The 15,481-nt window shown below is 44.5% G+C and overlaps 1 protein-coding gene and 1 long non-coding RNA gene across 2 annotated transcripts; one reads left to right on the top strand and one right to left on the bottom strand.

The window, feature by feature from the left end:
- The first annotated feature begins 4,530 nt into the window (after positions 1-4,530).
- Positions 4,531-7,736, top strand: LOC131887153 (uncharacterized). The gene is made up of 3 exons (XR_009373994.1): positions 4,531-5,127; positions 7,136-7,413; positions 7,487-7,736. It is a non-coding gene; the product is annotated as an uncharacterized LOC131887153 (long non-coding RNA).
- Positions 6,600-10,768, bottom strand: LOC131887151 (soluble guanylate cyclase gcy-37-like). Its single transcript, XM_059235684.1, has 10 exons — positions 10,688-10,768; positions 10,249-10,457; positions 9,948-10,174; positions 9,439-9,867; positions 8,817-9,075; positions 8,501-8,710; positions 8,157-8,400; positions 7,971-8,069; positions 7,509-7,600; positions 6,600-7,358 (listed from the first exon to the last, which is right to left on the bottom strand). The coding sequence occupies exons 1-10, from the start codon at positions 10,758-10,760 to the stop codon at positions 7,293-7,295; spliced, it is 1,908 nt and encodes a 635-aa protein (XP_059091667.1). The 5' UTR covers positions 10,761-10,768; the 3' UTR covers positions 6,600-7,292.
- Between the last annotated feature and the right edge of the window lie 4,713 nt (positions 10,769-15,481).

Below are 15,481 nucleotides of genomic sequence, written 5' to 3' on the forward strand. Positions count from 1 at the left end.
TGAGATCGTCGCTTCTGGTCAAGGTTTGAAGGACAGTTTCAATTATGTAGCCTTTCAAAGTCTGGTGTCTTGTAACTAGTTGATCGAGCATTTTGAATTCGGACTTACTCAATTGCTTGAATCCGATCATTTGTTTGTCGAACCATGGTCACGTCTGCCCAGTAGCTTTCAACCAATTCTTCACCATGCGGGCAAGCCAGAACCATCCCCAGACTCTACCCAAGTTTAGTTATGCATATTTGGGCATTGTTCCAGTCCCCGAGGCCGATCAAATCCATCGGAGACCCACTATAAGTTAGTTCAGTCAGTTCGTCCGTCCGTCCAGACTTAGTACATTCATAGGCCTTGAAGCTCAGACGCCAGACTTTGGCCATTCAGAGATCCTCCTCTTCACACAGGCATTGGCAACGTTTTCTTGAAACAACGACAACAACGTAACGACGTTGACCTTGGCACATGCCCATCATTGTTCCAATACCGTTTTCTGAAAGCTTCATTTTACACCCTCGTAAAATTACATACTCCGCTCATGAGGGGGCCACCACCGTCGAATCGAGAATGTGCCCACATTCGTATATACATACGTACATATTTATCGGTTGTGACATTCAACCATCACCATCACCAAGCCATCTAACAAGCAAATCCGTCGCCGACTGTCATCCATTTCCTTCAATGGGCTGTTGGAATCCTTGGCTTGGTCGTTTTCTTATCCACTCTGTTTTGTGTGAATGCCACTAAGTTGTGAGGCAACCGAAAAGGCCTAGCCTAGCCACTACTTTTGTAGGGCCATGTACCGCATGCCTTCGCATGGATTTCATGCTCTCTCATATAAATCGTTGAGAATTTCTCCATCCCGACTCCCATCGATTCGGTCAGTCTTGATTGGAATGATCGTTCTGGACGGGATCATTCAGGTAAGTTTGCAACGCATTAGCAACACATTTGACAGACGATTAATAACCCGTCTTAATCTCTGCCACTTCGCACATTTGCTACGATTAAGTCGCCAGTTTAATTTTTACAGTGTATTCGTTTCCTTACGTACTGTGTATTGAATGTATGTAGTGAACGTCCTCCTCCTATTGTAGTGTTAGAGCGGAGACGCACCCGAAACCGGACGGGAAGAAAAGGGGGAGGAAAAGGGGTTAGATTTTTTGCACGTGTGACTTATGCGGCCGCTCAGTTCATTGGCTTCCAAGTCGACAAAACCGTCAGAGGGAGGGTGAGTGAACCTTACCAAGGACGGACATCGCCCCGAAAGTCCTCCACGGAGAGAGAGGCGCTCACCCAGTCAGCGAGCTTAGGAAAGACATCGAGAGAGCATTGCTCCACTCCAGAACAGACTGGGCAAGGGGACGAGCCCTCGAATAGCCCAAGCTTCCACTGGAGGCTGGAGGCTGGGGGCTGGAGTGGATTTCGATGGGGGGAACCACCTCTAAGGCGTCGACAAGCGAAAGGCGAGCGCTCAAGGACTCGGAGCCTGAGGTTGTGGCCAAGAGATGGCGTTTGGTGCACCTCGGGAGCATGAAAGAGCTGTCAAAAGCCCACAACTATTCTATCTGGGACGACGGACTGTTATTGAGGGCAAGTGGAATGCCAACGAAGTAGGCCAAAGTCAGCAGCACTCGGCTAAACGGGAAAGACAGCAGGAGAACGCGAGGGGCGTCAAGTAGCGGAAAGTTCAACTGCGTAGAAACTGGGGAGAAGAAACATACGAGCTTGCATTGAACAAACCGTGAATGTACCACAGATCATATGATGATCTGAGATATGGACACTCATACATCAGGAGGATCCATGCACTCGGGAGAATTCGAAATTCTGCACTGACATTGCATAATGCATGAATAAAGAAGTGTCAATAACGTTCCAAACGATGCCAGTGACCTCTCATTGGATACTTGGATTAATTTCCGAGCATTTAGCTTACGTCACTCGGATTTGAACTAGAACGTGAAGAGACAAGTGTCTTTCTTCCGAGAAAAGAACGGTTTCCAATTTTTTTTTCACAATTTCTAAAACACATAATATCACGAGGACCGAGGGCCCCTGTGTGTACTCCATTCGGTCCTTGAAGAAGTGATGGTGTGTGTGTGTGAGGTTGTAAGTGCTTGATGTCTTCAATACACCTGTTTCTTTTCGTAAGTCGACTCGACCAATTATGTTATCAAGAGCTTTACTCGATTGTGCAGGAAGGCCTCACCTGAATTAGACACATATGGTGGTGGGTCTTCCCCGTTTTCCCCCATGACAGCTCCTTCACAGGAGGAAGCAATGAGGAAAACGGGATTAAAACTGCGCTAGCTTGCATTGTCATTGGATTCCTGATTCAAGAGACTCCTCCAACCATGAGCCTACCACCATCTATCCACCATCCACAACATCCACCGTACACCATCCAGCGTACACCATCCACATGTGGAGTAGTAGATCTATATGTACTGCACATGGATGGGTACTTCACTTCAAATGCGGGCCCTCCAACTCACTCCAGGTGTGTGGTTTGATACCTTTGGCACTTTTGGCACGATTGGCACCCTGCTCCACCTCCTGCTCCTCCTGGGTCCTTCATCGCGGGCCTCCTTTCATGCTCTTTGAGTTGGTTGTGGTGAGGCCATCGCCTTCGACACATTCCAAGATGGATTGATTGGCTGTTGCGAAATCACAGTCAATCAATTAAACCATGCGAAAATGGAACACCCAAAGACCAATGACCGTGCACGTAACAGCGGGGTCTTTTCGAGGAAATGCAAAAAACAAAAAAAAAACTCGAGCGGCGACTTCCTGCCCTCACGATCAAATGAGCGAGTCTCCTCCTCCTCCTCCTCCTTCCCCGGGTTCAAGTCTTACTTGAATTGAGCCTCCTAGTACTCTAACTTCCACCACCAATGTGCTGGACGTACGTACGTAGGTAGCAAGCATCTTTTGTATTCTGTTTCTACGTAGATGGTTAGGGTTGGAGTCGAAACATGAACAATTGAGAAGGAGGGTAGGCCATGGGCCTTGGAAGTGCAATTCCACGTGCCAGTCATCACTTCAACGCACTTGTTGTGGTGTCTTATCCTCCTCGAATAAATTGAGGAACAATGGCTGATATAACCCATCCATGGTTCGCTCGAGGTGCGCTGGTGGTTGCACCTAGTCATGCAGATGCAGACAGAGTACAGGCGACATAGTGGTGAGTGATTGGGGCCACCAACCAAACTGAAACTGAAGCCCCTGAGCTCCAGCAGGCCTTCACACTCCTTCCGCTCACTCAAGTCACTGGAAATTGGTCAACTAAATTCAATGACAATGCCCGATTTAATTAAGGTACTGACGACCAACCACAGTCTTGACTCACGATGACTTGTTCAAGATAATAGCCATTTCGCTACTCAGTAATCAAGGAGGGAATTCTTTACCCTCAACAGATGCACCTGAAGAAGCGGTGAGGTGGCAATTATTTATCACTGTATCTAACTACCCTCCTACCTTCCTACCTACCTAAGGGTACGTGTACAATAGCTGAGGCTGATTCAAAACGATAGCGCCGCAAAGGAATTGACAACATTGAAGATAAATCCTGTCTTATGGCGAGTATGTCAAATGTGTTCACCCATCCGCTTTAACTGCAGAGTGTATGTATATTTTCTAAAATCATCGTTAAGACCTACACATCTCCATTATTATGTCAATTTCCTCGTCGTCACAAATGATTCAGGGGGTCTTTTTAGTGAACAAGTCTAGCGGTTTCAAGGGTTTCAAGGTATCCATGGTTTCTACCACAACTATCGACTTCGATCTAGAACGTACGAAAACAATTTTGAAGAGTCATGCAACGATTCTCTTCTTTGTAATCTGAAAGATGGAACGCGATGGAAAATTCAGATATCGACAGCCGGGCTAAATGAAAGGAACATTTTAGCACGGTTTTCCGCGCTCGCTCAATTGAATCAAAAAAAGTCTCCCCTCACCTTCGGTGTTAATTAACAATCAATACCTGTTAGACGATTGGAGCCTTCATTCATATGGTCTCAATGTTTGAAAGACTCGTCCAAGTGGGCTCTGCACTTTCTGTGTATGTATCGACGTGGTCAAATCCATATCCAAACCGAGATGATGAGTCAATGATGACGATTTTCCGACCCGTACTTCACATGTTGAGTATGTTGTAGATTGCGAAGTGCCAAGGCGTTTTGTGCCTCGTACGAATGGCTCTAACAAGCAGAAAGTGTACGTTGTGTTTCAAGAGGTGACGAAAGGAAGCGGACGTTTGAAGGATGACTGGAGATGTGACGATTCACTATTCTCAAGTCGCTTTTCAAACAAGAATTTGAGCATGATGTATCGTTGCTCTCTCTTGATGGCGAACTTGTTAACGCTTTGGTGATGTGGGATCACAAGTAATCAAAGATGGCATGAAAGTAGGAACACATAGCACTACATTAGTAGTCACCTCACAGGGGCTCAACCAAAAAATTAGACAGGGTGGGTGCGTGTTCCACTTTCACTTAGTCGAGGGTGCTCATTGGATCGCTGCTTTACGTATGTAGCTGTGTTTGTATGTACGTACGTAGATTTGTGTTCAATACTACTGCAGATTCTGCGGTCGAAAACTTGAAGACAGTGTGCAACTGAGTGCAGCGCTAACAAATATGTACTCGATCGTTGTTGCGGAAACAATACGTGGATTAGGAGACTAGACGGAATTGTTCAAACAAGTTCGTGGCTTGGTGCGAGCAAACCACATTGTGATCCAGCAAATATTGAAACGAGCTGCCATCTCTCCAGATTCCAAGTTCATGATCACCTCTCGCGATTGATTGCCATGTAAATATCACACAGACTCTAGGGCTTGATTTCATATTGATTGGGTGATAGATATTCACGACTAAGAAAACTTCTGCTTGGGATTATCATGCATGCATTAACCGCGAGCCTTTGTTCTTCAATGGATAATCCTCCCAGTCCATTTCGAATTAAAGCGTGCTTCAGCGACAGCCTACACAATAATGGATTTATTTAAGCTTGGCAATACAACATGGTGCCAGCAGCAATGGATGAAGATCAACAATCTGGGACACCTCAATTGACACAAGTTGATCGGGAAGTTCAAGTTTCCAAAATACTTTCAGTTTTTTGGTAAGCCCAGGGATTGACACTATCGTGCTTTCTAAAAATGTGCTCTCTAACGGAAAATGTAGGTGTTAAAAACAAAGACAGTGATTAAACCTGTCCACTTCCACTGAGGCTCTAATTATAGCTCATTACGAAGAAAGGCCCAGAATTTGAAGCTTCGGTTTCCCCCTCTCTCATACACTCATCGCTCATGGCCTTCTTATGGTCAGACTTTTGTTGTTGATGTTGCTGCCTTTGGCAAGTGCAGACAAAGCGTAAGGTCCAGGGGCGCCAATGGGAATACGTATCATGGGATTGATCGAAAGAGGCATAGATGATTTCCATTCCATCCAGACCCCATTGTTGTTTTGGTTAAGAGGCGTGAGCTTGGGTATTCCGTCTACACGTTAAACTAGTATTGATATCATCACTCGATATGTATGTAGGTAGACGACGCCGATGGCAGCCGCTAGGTTCTTATCAAAGGGCTACTCAACTAGTACTGTGTGTAGTATTGTATGCTTTCCGTTCGTGTATGGTTGCTCACACATACGTACGTCCTTGTACGAACCCATGTTGTTCGGACGTACAGATACCCTGAACAGTGAGCGTACGACGTACTTGTGTACTACGTACCGTAGTAGTATGTTCTTTCAATCCTTTTCCTCGTCCATGGTTCCATGAACCCTAATACGTACATCGATGAAGTATGGCAAAGAGGTATTGAAGCGGGCACTGAATGACTTATTGTAACTGGGAAACTTTTCTCGGTTACCCTTTTCCGTTCGGATGAGTGGCGCCCACCAAGTTGATCCACACACCAACTTGCCTTATGAACTCACCATGCATGAAGAATCGATACTAAAGAATTCATGCTTTACGGCTTCAAGCAAACCGGACAAGCCCTGGGTTAGGCACCGAATATCCGACTTCCAAAGCGGGCTAGAACATGTAGGACCTATAGCCATTGGACGAGGCACGCAATGGAGAATCACTTCTCTTGTTGTCGAGTAATGTGAAGACGGCTTTTGTAAGGAACACCTTGTGGTGATTGTCATGGTACGAGTCGTCAAACATTGGTTTTTATTGGAGCGAACTATTGAACCAAAGCCAAGTGATCAAACCAGGTTGATTTAATCAGAAATATAGAGTGAGACCATTAAATTTTGATCACTTATCCTCTAGCTATTTGGAGGCTGTTCGATCACTCCTTGGGAATATCTCACTCTTTCTAATCGCCGAAAATAGGGTGCGCACTCCTACCTGCACTACTGTTCAGTAGATGTTCTCGTGTTTCTAAGTGATTCGTCTCTATTCTCGCCGGTTCCGTGGATTTGTGCCAATTGTACCAAAGGCCTCAGGGGGGATTTCTCAATCTAACCTTCGCTTCAGTCTCTTTGGATGTGCAGTACCATAGGACAAACCATAGTGAAAAAACTCGATTCAAATATGGTTCAAAAAATTCCCGGCCATGACAATTAAAAGAGCCCTAAATAATTTCGTGACTCGATCTATTACTTCTTGAAAGATTGGATAATGACATTCAGATACATTGACAAACACTGGGAAATTCAGATTCAAAGATCAAGGTGGAAAGAACATGAAAAGAGATGGAAGAAGGAGGGGAGAGAAGACGCTGAATAATCGAATGTACTAGCATCAAATGAAAAATAAGACTAATAATCATGTCCTTCGTTTAGCCCTGGCAGGCATGAAAATGTTGGCAAACACAATCTCAGCATCGTGGAACCCGTAGTAAAAGAGATAGATGCGAGGAATGAGGGAGCGAAAACGAAAGCAATCGAAAACTTTGTAATGGGAATCAGTCTCCAAATTGCTTCGAATCGATTGAGAACTTCTTCACATTTTCCTCGCGATTCGGTCGACAAGCCATTGCAAATTCATCAGTACCACTTTTACGTTCATAAAAGCTATCAATGATTATGCTTCAACTCTTTCAATAAAAAGCGTTCTGGTGACATTTGGAATGTGTTACATTTACCATTTTTTTAAAACAATATTCCCCATATAGGTACTGCCTTCAAGACGACAAAGAGTGGATATGAAATGTGGCATTGAGGCTTGTCTGAACCGTAAACAAAGGTATAGCATGCATGATTGAACAAATAGAATATCATTTACGATATACATTCGTCAAATGGAGATTTTCGACGAGGTTCGTTCTCTCTTTAAGCGCGGTTATGACCTCCACTATCGTGAGAGACGAGCCAAAATGTATCAAGCATTCCCTTTCCCTGAAATGATCCAGTCAATATTTGGGCCACATGTACGGTATAGGTATAAAGTACGGTAAGCAATAGTAACAGATTTGAATGATCAGGAATACAAAAAGAATAGCAATGAATGTCAATTGTTTCGGCAGGATATACCGGTACCGGACTCACCTTCACTTCGATGGCCCCTCGGTTCTCAATGATGAATCCACCCACCACGTCCAACATCATCTTCGTCTCCATACTGATTTGGATCTTTCCAGCTGTTCACGAGAGACAAAACAATTGCATCAATAGCAGGCATACTGGAGATGCAATTCTAATCACTTCCAAAGAGCTTTGTTCGATCTAATCCCTATCATCATATGTATCTATTGGAATACAAATACTACTTGTGGATCTTGCAATTTGTTACTAACATTGACACGTGGTGATCCAATCATGAAGGCGTGATGATGAATGTTTCTCTTCATGATAAAAGAAACAACACTACTAAAGATAATCTTGCTGCATCAAACTTCACGCCTAGCATCTTAAACGACGCTCCTAACAAATCGGCTTCGTTAACATGTTTTGAAGTAGATCTATTTTTTTTCCAATATTGGTGGATTTTTTGTGGTGCTTTGAACTTACGGAGAGATCGGCTTTGCATTCGAGAGGCGGTATTAATGGTATCACCAAATAAGCAGTATCTCGGCATTTTGGAACCCACAACCCCCGCCACAATACAGCCTACGAAGAGAGGATGAAACCGCAGGTTTTTTTTTTATGATTATTATCCCCTGGAATTTGTACATTTTTTAGCGTCAGGAAACGCACCGGAGTGAATCCCAGCCTTGATTTCAATGGTTTGCGGTCGTTTGTCCGGTCGCACAATCAAAGATGCTGCATTCCTTAAGGTTAAAGCCATGTTGCACACCTCCACGGCGTGTTTATCGCCATTTTTTTTAGGTAGCCCCGAAGCCACGAGGTAACTATCGGAAATGGTTTCCACTTTGTACACATCGAAATCGTCCATCTTCGAGTCCATCACAGTGTAGAGCGTGTTCAAGAACTGAACCACCTAAGCAAAGCACCAAGAGTTCATCCATCTTTTACGTACTTGCTTGAAATGACTGAATTAAAAGGAAACTGAGGTGTACCAGTTACAGTATGCACTCTACCTGAATGGCATTGCAACTGTTGGTAATTTCCGAGAATCCAGCCACGGTGCTGAAGTAGAGAGTAACTGATTCGAATGTCTCCGCTGTGTCACTTCCTGAGCTCAGCTTCTCGACCACAATTTTGGGCAACATCTTGTAAATTAACCGATTCCGTTTACGCTCCTGTCTTTTCATGTCCAATGCCTTTTTCTGAACACTTTGTGCAAAAACCTGGGTGAAACAGGATGATGACTTGAGCTGGTTTGGACTACTTAATACACATCAGACCACATGCAACACTGTGTGTGTGTGTGTGTGTGTGAGTGGGTGTACCAACCTGAATAGTGAATATGGCATTTTTGGCCAACACTACGAGCACGGGCGAAATGGCCAAAACGACGATGAGCAAGAAAATGCCCCAAACCTGTGCCAAAAGCGTGTCATACAAAGCTTGCTCTCGAATGTCTTTGATCTGGTCTGTGGTCATATTGAGGATTCGAATCAACGAGTCCGTGAATTTCGTGCAGCCTTCGAAGTACAATTGGCCCCGTTCGTGATCCTCATCTGACTCCTCATTACTCAGGATCTCCCGAGAGCTAAAACGAAACAACGACTTGATTAGTCAACTGGGGATTCGCTGTAATTGATTAGTTTGTCAGAATGCGTTTGTTTTTGTCTCAAGGGTTTCTACGTTTTTCAATCCCAGCCTACAGGAGGCCACAGACGGCCACGGGAGGCCACAAGACCCACACCAAACAAAGACGTCGGAAACTCCGGTTAACAGGAAAACAGGGGGAAAAAAGGCACTTTCCAGGTGACTCGGGATCTGTTCCACGGTCTCTTGGCTCAGGGTCGACCAAACGTCTGTTCCCATTTGGCACATAATTAAAATCGAGGTGAAGTACGTACGTCGAATGTGCAAAAACGAGTTAATGGCTCATCATTGCGTACTAACGTACCTAGAAGATACGATGTTATACCCATCACCCTCGTATAGGGCTTCCAAAACCGATTGAATGTCCTTGGCCACGAGTTCCTTCACTTGCTTGTAATATTCGTCCACCAAGGCGGAATGTCGGACATAGGAGACCATGTCGTCAATGTTCAGGTTGCCCTCGTTGTAGAATTTCAACCCATAGACCAAACCAATGCCCATGCTCTCGAGAATTTTCACCAAGTTGAAGTACGCCATAATGATGCGCCAATTGTTTGAGCTCTGGGCATCGCCAATGTCCGATTCCAGAGCATTCAATAATGTGCCAGTGGCGTGGCTGTAGAAATTGAGGATGTCATCTTCCGAAACCGTGTTGATGTATGGATTGTTGTCGTTTCTCGTCTCGTTGGGTGACAAGGCGGGACGTTGCAAAGTGGATCTCGAAAACATCTCTCTATGTAGAAGTGTTATTATGTACGTACAAGGAAGAGGGCATGAAATCTCCATGACATTCAGTTTTGGGAACAAACTCACCGGAAATCATCCAATTTGATCTGAAACCTCAACTTGGACGAGAAGATCTTGTCCGAGCTAAATGGCCGCCATTGGACCTCGTCCACATCTTGGTCGGTTCGTGAGAAAATAGCGTTGAGATCCATATTATCGGCCGTTTTCCTGCTCATGTAGAGACTCAAGGCCACCTCGGACCTTTCCCGTTGAAGCGAAATTATGAGCTCAGCCAAAGACCCCACATCTGCCATCTGAAAAAAAGGTCGTTCAGTCATTCTCAGAATGTGCAATCTTATCTTTGGCGCAATAAAACATGTCTTCTCACCAACGAGTCCTTGGCATAGACCATATCCCTTCGGTAAATCATCTCCGTGAACATGACTGAGTTTTGGGCCAGGAGAATCAAAATCGGTGTGAAGGACAGGAATACAGTTTGGATCAAAAAAATCCACTTGCCCTTCGTCGAGGTCGGATTGAAGGAGCAAAGGCCGTTACTCATGGTGGACATGCCCGAGAGACGCGTCGACACAGAGTCTGAAAGTGGACAAGGAAGTGCACAATACCTAATCGGCAACAATGTAAACATGAACGATATCTGGAAATCTAGAATACTAGGATACTCCTAGTTACGGGTGGTCACACTAGACGAAGAAAAGAAACCGCACCTCGAAATGAAGCTGTTTTATGCAGGGAGGAGGAGGAGAGAGGTGGAAAGGTTGAGCGCATTACATGACTTTCACAGATAAACGTATGCAATAACTTACAAGAATCGCCAGTTTGGTTTTCAGAGGCTTGACCATCGCTGGCTTGAGACGTTTCCATTTTGCGTCCAAACATTTCGAGGATCTGAGAGCAAATGAGCGCAAGTATGGCTCGTGTGAGGGATTTCGTCTAATTTAGCTGCTAATCACACGGGATCTAATTCAAAATATTAGACACGATCAGAGCCGGATCACATCGAATGCATGCCAAAAAATGTCAATGGTTTAATCTGCACAGGTACCTCTTCGAGTCAAGCGAACGAGCCCTCCAAACAGAGAATAAAATGGCTTTTGGCATTCTTTTTTATTTACCCCTTCGCCCACTTCATCATAAATTTGTTCGTTACAAAAAAAAACTACTGAAGGAAGAAGTATGTTAGAAAGGTCACCTTGTTGTATCGTCTTCAGGTAGTCTGTATGGCAAAAGAATGCCATGTCGTTGTGTTACGTCCTTCATGTTCTTATGGTTTTCTCGTGAGATCGTTCCTCTTTATTCCACCATATGTCATGCATGGTTGATAATGCCTTAAGTACTGGATCAAGGCATAATCTGGACCAGCGTAAGACGAAAAATAGCTAGCAAGTCTTTTCACTTTTCTCCTTCAGTTTCCCTCTAAAGACTTAAGATTCCCACTCTTTAGTTAATGAGCCTCTTCGTTAAATTTGGATATAAACGAGTGAGTATGTGCCCGAAGGTGACTGAATGGTTGTACTACACATTTTTCCCAGGACTTTTGAGGTGAGCAAATTCTCTCAAATGGCCCTTACGTGAATGGTTAAAATCACCCCTTACCCGCTCATGAGGCACGCGCAAAGCCGCCAAGCACAACTAAACCATCACCATCGTAACCACCACCGCCACTGCCGACACCACCACCACCACCACCATCACCACTACCTCCTCTATGCAAGTTTACCTCTACTCTTTCTTATTCCCTCGGTCCGAGGTGAATGGCTGTGGTTTTTTTTTTGTGGCATGTCTGCACCTCCGACCCAGCGACAATATCATCAAAAAGTCGTAAAAACCCCAGTGTTCTTCTCCCTTTAATTTTCTTACTGATTGGCCCCTCCTTAATGCGCTGTAAAGGCGTCTCATTGAGCTCAGGATTGCCCTCTTAAAACAACGCGTGTGACCAAACCACAAACAAACTAAGACTAGTCAAAACGTACCGTATAATGCATTGCAGAGTAGTATTGGTTTAGAGCAGACCAAAGGGAACGAACATCTCTCCTCCATAACAGGAGCGGAACATGGAACAACAGAGATTAGTTGGTTGGGAGGAATCAAAATTGGAAAACAGCCACGTGCCTTTGAACACTGGATGAGCCAATAGAGGCTGGGTTAAATTGAGTAAAAGTCTCCAAATGCCCCCTTTGATGAGTATCGTAAAAGGAAACTCATTTCTTTCAAGTCGCCGGTAGGCTCTTCCCCTCCCACACACCTACCTGGTACGATTTTTCCTATTTAGTACAGTACTTCAATACATTGCAAAACGCAAGCGGTTTCTCACGAACACAAATGATTGTATTCCGATGGTCGCCACGTATCCCAATAGCCCCTCGAGAGTCTTGGTAAGCAGTTACTAATGTCAAAATCGTGCCTGAATTTCCCCGACGGTGTCATGGCACAACACAAATAATTGTGGCCCCTCCCACCCTCTTCCTCTTCGCTCATTGACCCTTGAGTTGTCTCCTGAGAAGTTTTATAATCCAACGCAGGTGCTTTGAACTCTTGTTATTCTTTCTGTTGGAGAGGTACCTTATTATTGCCACTCGAGTATATTGCCGTTCAAAGAGGATGGATCAATGGGAACATATTCCACCTCGACATTTTTGTATGCTTGTAGGTGTGTTGGCAGAGAGGCAATGTGTCGTCCAATTGTGTAGTTCATTAGTACAGTAAATCTTTACTTCTATCTATCAAAAGGGAGGGTGGGATCATTGGCCTCTTGGGTGGAAACATCGCCAGAAATAAACCGGATCACGTGACATCCGGCTTCAAGGTATTTCATTGCTTATGCTTGTGCGAAACGACGCATGATCCTCACTGCCAACGTTGGCTTGCTTCCGGAGAAGATAGAGCTCTGGTTGTTGAAAACATCTTTGATGATCTATCACTTACATACGTACGTACATTACAAGATTCAGTAAGAAGGCAAGCGTATTATTAAATTCTTTAAATTTGCAATTCTGGCGACGATTGTGTTTCAAAGTGTGCTATTCTACCATTGACGGTCTGGAAAGTGAGGAGAGGGTGATGAACTTTCAGTCTGTTCTCCAAGTTCATTGCACCGCAGCAGATTGGACTCCTCTTGTTCCTCCTCATGGGCTTGTCAGCCCTCCTCGTCGACGTCTTTCACAACAGCAACGACATCAACAAGCCATTACTTCACGTTTACTGAAAGAGGGGGTGTCTAGAAAGCCAGGGAGACAGAGTCCGTACGTACATAAGTACGGTACATCGGGGGGGGTTGGTCCCATGTCCCAACCTCAAAATGTGTTGGCTGTTGTGGTCTTGGTGCTCCAACCCAGCTTAGTTCTACTACCAAGCGAAGTCTTTCTTCTGTACGCAGGCGAAACACCCTCCACCCACTGAGTGCCAACATTTCAGCAGCGGTTTGGTATGAGTTTGTTGTGTGCATGTAGCCGTTGCCAATGTTCTTCTGTACTGTTTGCACTGCATCCACACCATTTTAAGTGTAGTCCTACGACTCGAACGACTCGCGCATTGACTGTATGTACGTATGTACTACTGTACGTATGTAGTAGATTCGCGCTTGCGTGTTCGTACGCAGAAAGCATTTGATCTTACTTTAAGCGGGGCGAAGGCGGATTGGAGGACATTGACCTCGGCTCTCCGTCCAATTCGTTGGAAATAACTTCCCAGTTCCAAACCCCCTTCAGCAGTGGATGTAACTTGGTCCCAAAGATCAAGTTTGGGCTATTTCCATTCTTTCCAACTCTTTTCCCTCGAGAAAAGGAACGAGGAAGCGAGGTGAATAGTGGGGAAGAGAGAGAACCATCTGACATCCAGCAGAATGCTATGAGAAACCATCCGAGGCTGAGATTCGTACTTAAGAGCTGCTAGAGGATCGGCATGGACACGGCACTCCAATTCAAGTTTGACCGTGTATAGAATCAGTTTTTCCAATCCTTCTACATAAAGACGACATGGTTGAGGAGTATTTCTTGGCCAAAATAAACCTGAATGCGGCAGTTCAATAGACTGAAATATGATCAATGGCTAGCACATTTCTGTGGTAGAGCTCTTTGGAACAGGTGTCTCATAACTCCGCTATTTACCAATAGTTGGGAGAGGTCAGTTTCGCGTACGTACAACACACTAACTAGTGTAGGTACACTCGGCCCCCTGATCACTTTCAGTTGGGTCGAGAAGCCCGGGCTGACTATAAATAACCTCAGGCTGATTGATATGATTGAAATGATTTCTCTACAGCTTCCACGATCCCATGAGGTGCAAGTTGCCTTCATTTGGCGTTTCAATTATCTACCGGCAGAGAGGTGCTTACTTCGTTTTGACTGTGGCGTTTTTCTGCCCTGAAAACATGTGCAAGTGTCCATGACAATTGTTTTACATTCGTTGAATTCTTTACTGTCCAATTTGCGTTTGTTTATGACGCTAGCAGCGTTTGGGTGTGCATGTGCACATTACACGCTACATAGTCCCGGGGTAATCGGATCAGAGGTATCCACTGTATCACTTTCAACGACGGCCAATATTACTACTGCTGTTCTTGCTATTACTCACACTGTCTTTGTTTGATAGCCAAGTGTTGTTTCCAGGATCGAAGCAATAGCCAAAAGGCTTGCGACATAATTCTTTTCTCATCAAGAAGTTTGTTATTTTTCTGTCTCTTACTTCTAATAATGACACAAAAATGTGAGTGGAGAACATTTTTGTTCAGGTTTGAAATGCAAGCGAGAGTAGTTGTTTGTATAACCCACTTTGTTCTTGCTACGACGTGTTATCCCTATTTCACGCGCCTCTTATTTTCTTGACTTCATTGAGCAGAAGAAAAGTGAGTCAATTGCCAGAGTATAGTAACAAAATTAATTTTCTTACAAATGCTTTGATTTCCGCTATGACTGAAGAGTTACTTTTATTACATTTGATGAATAACGAAACAGATTTCGAATACACATATTTTGAGAATTGTGGAACGGTAATTGTTCAACCGCACGAGCAGTTTTATGTCCATTTTTGTGTATCTTCACACGTGTGCCGTTGTCCAATGTCCGCAGATGATTTGGCATTTAGGATGTTACTTTAGAATCAATCGCGCGAGGAGACTAAACAAAATCTGCACTACACCATCGTACATATTGTTTCGTTTCCATCTGCTGATTCGAGTTTGGAATGATACCCGCCGAATATATCAGTCCAGCTGATATGGATTGAATACAGAGCAACCCGGATCAGGCATGGAAACAGAGCACTGGCCCTCTAAATTGGACGACGAATCCAGCCAGGTGGCAGTCTGCAGCCAGGTGATTGGAGGCATTTTTTATCTGATCGGTCCCATCGCTTGCTTGAGCCGGATACCTGGTCCTTGGAAAACGGCCTTAAATGATCATGAGTGGCAAAGTAATAGCCAGATTCACATGCTGCTACTACTCAAGTGCATACCACTCGATAGGTGTCAAAATAATGATGATGATGATGATGATGACGATGCCTGTCCTCGTTCTGCTTTAAGTAGATTTCAAATGTAGGAAGCTTCGTTCGCAACTGCTGTACGGCCTCTTTAAATTTGCAATTCTGGCGACGATTGTGTT

This window comes from Tigriopus californicus, chromosome 9 (assembly GCF_007210705.1).
Source record: "Tigriopus californicus strain San Diego chromosome 9, Tcal_SD_v2.1, whole genome shotgun sequence".
Classification (NCBI taxonomy): domain Eukaryota; kingdom Metazoa; phylum Arthropoda; class Copepoda; order Harpacticoida; family Harpacticidae; genus Tigriopus; species Tigriopus californicus.